The 4,253-nt window shown below is 57.2% G+C and overlaps 1 protein-coding gene across 1 annotated transcript in view; it reads left to right on the forward strand.

The window, feature by feature from the left end:
- Nucleotides 1–4,253, forward strand: part of KCNH2 (potassium channel, voltage gated eag related subfamily H, member 2) — an 85,866-nt gene that overhangs the window by 77,401 nt on the left and 4,212 nt on the right. Inside the window, exon 11 of the mRNA XM_015408618.1 lies at nt 127–390. Coding sequence (XP_015264104.1) covers nt 127–390 — 264 coding nt within the window. The remainder of the gene's footprint in view (nt 1–126; nt 391–4,253) is intronic.

Here is a 4,253-nt window from a genome sequence, read left to right on the forward strand (position 1 = left end):
GTCCTGACGTGGTGGGGGGGGGAGGGAGGGAGGCAGGGAGGCTGCAAAGACTGTGGCGCAGTCACCGGCCCTGGGTCCAGCCTGCCAGTAATTCCACCCCCCCACCCCCGACTGTCCCCTGTACAGACGAAGTGAGTGCCGGAGAGCTGAAAGGCCAGCAGAAGGCTCTGCCCGTGGGCCAGAACTGCCAAGGCACCGCCCGTGGCCTGCCCAGATGGGACCCCTGCCTCAGCAGCTCGCTGGCATCCAGCCCCCCGTCCAGCGACGAGGAGGAGACCCGCCTCCCCGCCTCCCAGGCCACGGAGCTGTCGCCTTTCCACCCCGCCGGGGGGCCCCCTTCCCCCGCACCTACGGAGCTGAGGGACAGTGACGCGTGCAACCCGCTCTCAGGTAGGTGCCTTGTGGCCGCCACAGCGGGCCGGCCGGCCGGAATCCCAGGCGCCTTCGGACAGAGCTCTGGTGGGGGAACAGCGGAGGGCTGGCTCTTGCTGTGTCCGGTGCTGCCGCCTGGTGCAACAGGCGATGCACCACGAAAACCTCGGCCAAGTCTCAGTCCCTTCTGGCTTCCAGAGAGGCTCGTTGGGCCAAGGTGCTAAGGAGCCAGAGGGGGGGCCAAGCAGGGTGTGGGGTGGCCTCTGGGCCACATAGCAGAGTTCATCCCAGGCCAGAAGCCATCCGATTGATGCTCAAAGGGCCCCCAGGGAATGCGGGCGCTCAGGCAGCTGGCCTTGGCTTGGGCTGCATGTGACCCTGGGTGGGTCTGAGCCAGGGAGTCAGGGTCAGGACGCTCTGTGGGCCCCCACAGTGAGGCTTCACGTGGAGTGTGTCACGGGCTGGGCTGCCAGTCAAAGGGAGTCCAGAACAGGCCAAGGTCAGGAGCCAAGACGACGGTGCAAAGTCCAAAAAGCCAAGCCGGGGTCAGGAGCCAGGAACACAGAGCCAAGTCCAAAGCCGGGGGGACCAAAGGTCTAGGTGCAAGAGCTGAGCCAGATGCTAGCAGCACGAAGCTGACTCGTTGCTTCCACAAAGAGTCCTGCCCAGAGCGTGGAGTTAGTTTGGTGTCGTGGTTAAGTGCCCGGACTCTAATCTGGGAGAACCGGGTTTGATTCCCCACTCCTCCTCCACTTGCACCTGCTGGATTGCTTTGGGCAAGCTGTAGCTCTGATAAGAGCTGTCCTTGAAAAAGAGCAGTTTCTGTCAGAGCTCTCTCAGCCTCCCTCACAGGGTGTCTGTTGTGGGGAGGGGGAGGAGTTTGTAAGCCGCTCTGAAACACCTTTGGGTAGTGAAGGGCGGTGTATAAATCCAATCTCTTCTTCTTCTTCTTCTTAAATGCTGCTACCAATTAGCCAGCTGCAAGATTGGCCAGGCTCCTGTTAGAACTCTGGGCTGGCTGAGCGTCTCCCTTGTAGCTTGCCCTCTCTTCGCCTGGTTGCTAAGTTTTGCTGCAGTCGCTCCCTTAAACGAGTCACACGTGGGGGTGAGTCAGGAAGGCTTTCAACTTGCAGTTCTTCCTTCTTATCCGGGCCAGGTGTGAAGACTGCTGTTACAGGCACTTGCCAGCTATCCTCCCCTGCTGCTTCAGAGGGGCCAGCTGTGGTTTCTGCAGGCTCTGTCAGCTCCTCCTCATCCACACCCATGACAGAATGCTCTTTCTGGCTTCCATTTTTCTGTCCGGACTAATTTTGGCAGGGTTCCATTCTCACTGGATTTTATTTGGGATCCTGCTTTTCCGCACGCTCAACTTGCTTCTCGTCTTCTTGGCAGTCGAGCCACAAGCTTTGGAATCTGTCTGGGCACCGTTCCTCTGCTTGTCTGTCCTCCTGTATTGTCTCAGTTGTGGTGGAATCTGTGTATTTTCTTCCACGAATGCCTTCGATAAGGAGGATTTCCCGGGGGGGGGGGGGGCTGTCCCCATGGGGGGTGAAGTGAAATTGGTGGAGTCTCAGCACCAGGGGTAATTTCCTGCCAGAACGCGCCGGAATGACGCTCCGGCAGTAAGGAGCCCAGGGGCGGGGGCCCTCCCCCCGCCGCCTGGGGGGATTTAAATGCCTTTCTTCCCCTTCTCCATCTGGGGAAGGGAAAGAAAGGCATTCTAAACATGCCCTTTGTCAGGGGGTGTGGCATACGCAAATGAGTTGTGCAAATGAGCTCCTGCACCCCTTTTTCTACGAAATGATCCCTGCTCAGCACCCCCCTTTTAATAAACAGCATTAAAGTAGCAATATAACTTTAGAGCATTGCAACGACAAGTTTAGCAGATTCTCTAAATTCCCAGCTTCCATTTAAAACAAACCAACCGAAGTCTCTGGCCCTCCCCCTCGCAGCAATATAAGGGAAAGGGTATACGTGGGTCTAGAGACTTAAATCTTTATCGAAAGCTGGGAATTCAGAGAACCTGCTAAGCCTTTTGTTATAGCACTCTAGCAACCTATTGATATTTTAAAACCATTTTTAAAAAAGAAAACGAAACCACTCATCTTCAGGGCAGGCGGGAATAAGGGGAGTGGTTCAACTGTGGCAGTCCAAAACATTGCGAGGTGGGCGGGAGCAGGCGAGACAAAGAAAACCAGCAGGAGAATTACACGTGAGGAAAGGGCCAACACAAAAATCAGCTTCCAGGAAAACACTGAGGTACAAGTGGTTTCAAAACTACCGGGAAACCCAAAGTGAAAACTAAACGCTCCAGAATGCATGCAGAAATTGGGGGTAAACCAAAGGAGTCGGGAGCCAGAACCGATGGGGGGGGGGGAACCCCATAGTCTGAAAGGTGCCTCGTCAACAGGCCAAGAGTTTGCCGCCGTGGAGCATTCCGGGTGAAGGCACGGATTGCACCGGGCCCAGCCCCGAAGTCTGGCTGACCTGGTCCCTCCCGAGGCCTTTCCCAGCCCTTCCCCTCATCGCCTCGGGAGGCTTGGCCCCCTGCCCTTCTCAGCCTCTCTGGCACACCAGAGGCCAGCCCCTGGAAGGCTCCCTCGCGGTGGCGTGGGGGGGGGCAGTCCACACATCACAAAGTCATCCTGTCCTCCACGTGACATAGAAACAGGCGAGTCCGACGTACAAGCGTCGTGCCCAAAAGTAAGGGGCTTCACAAGGCAAGGGGCTTCCACCAAGAAGCAGCTGGTGGTCCTTTCTGACACCCCTGTCTGTCCGCCTTCAGGATCCTCTCCCATAGACGCGGGGCTAGTTGAATTATCCTTCACAGAGTACCCAAAACCATGCCTCCAAGTTTCTCAAACATCTGATTATTGGTAACCCCCCCACTGCTGAACGGCCCCCTCCTTCCTGTCCGCAATCCTCTCCCACAGTCACGGGGCTAGTTGAATTATCCTTCCGTTTTAAATCATTAACACAGAGTACCCAAAACCATGCCTCCAGGTTTCTCAAACGCCTGATTATTGGTAACCCCCCACTGCTGAACGGCCCCCTCCTTCCTGTCCGCCGCTGGGCAATGTTCCCTCTAAGCTGTGGAGTCCCATGAGCCAAAATCCTACTTTCCACGTGACATAGAAACAGGCGAGTCCGACGTACAAGCGTCGTGCCCAAAAGTAAGGGGCTTCACAAGGCAAGGGGCTTCCACCAAGAAGCAGCTGGTGGTCCTTTCTGACACCCCTGTCTGTCCGCCTTCAGGATCCTCTCCCATAGACGCGGGGCTAGTTGAATTATCCTTCACAGAGTACCCAAAACCATGCCTCCAAGTTTCTCAAACATCTGATTATTGGTAACCCCCCCACTGCTGAACGGCCCCCTCCTTCCTGTCCGCCGCTGGGTATCCTCTCCCTGCTCGGGTGCTCCTCGCACCTGGGCCCCCAGGCACCCTCCCAGCGACTGAGGGGGAACTAGGCCATTCCCGACGGACAGGAGGCCCTCGCCCCCTGCTGGCCCCGGGCTCTTCTGTCCTCGGCCTCTTCTGCACCCGCCTGGGGCATCCCTGAGTTTAGTGGGGAGGCCAGGCCGCCTTCCGTGGTCTTCCGGGCCCAGCCTGGCAGCTCTTCCCCCGCCCTCCCGGCCACGTCCCAGGACCCGTGCTCCCTCTAAGCCGTGGAGTCTTGTGAGCAGAAATTCTACTTTGTGAGCTCCTGGCATTAAAGATGTGAGTGAGCGATTTGGCTACTGCATAGTCTGCTCTGGAGCCAGTTTGGTGTCATGGTTAAGTGCACGGACTCTAATCTGGGAGAGCCAGGTTTGATTCCCCACTCCTACACTTGCACCTGCCGTAGCTGTGATAAGAGCTGTCCTTGCAAAAGAGCCGTCTC

This window comes from Gekko japonicus, unplaced genomic scaffold, assembly GCF_001447785.1.
Source record: "Gekko japonicus isolate JY-2015 unplaced genomic scaffold, Gekko_japonicus_V1.1 scaffold1794, whole genome shotgun sequence".
Taxonomy (NCBI): Eukaryota; Metazoa; Chordata; class Lepidosauria; order Squamata; family Gekkonidae; genus Gekko; species Gekko japonicus.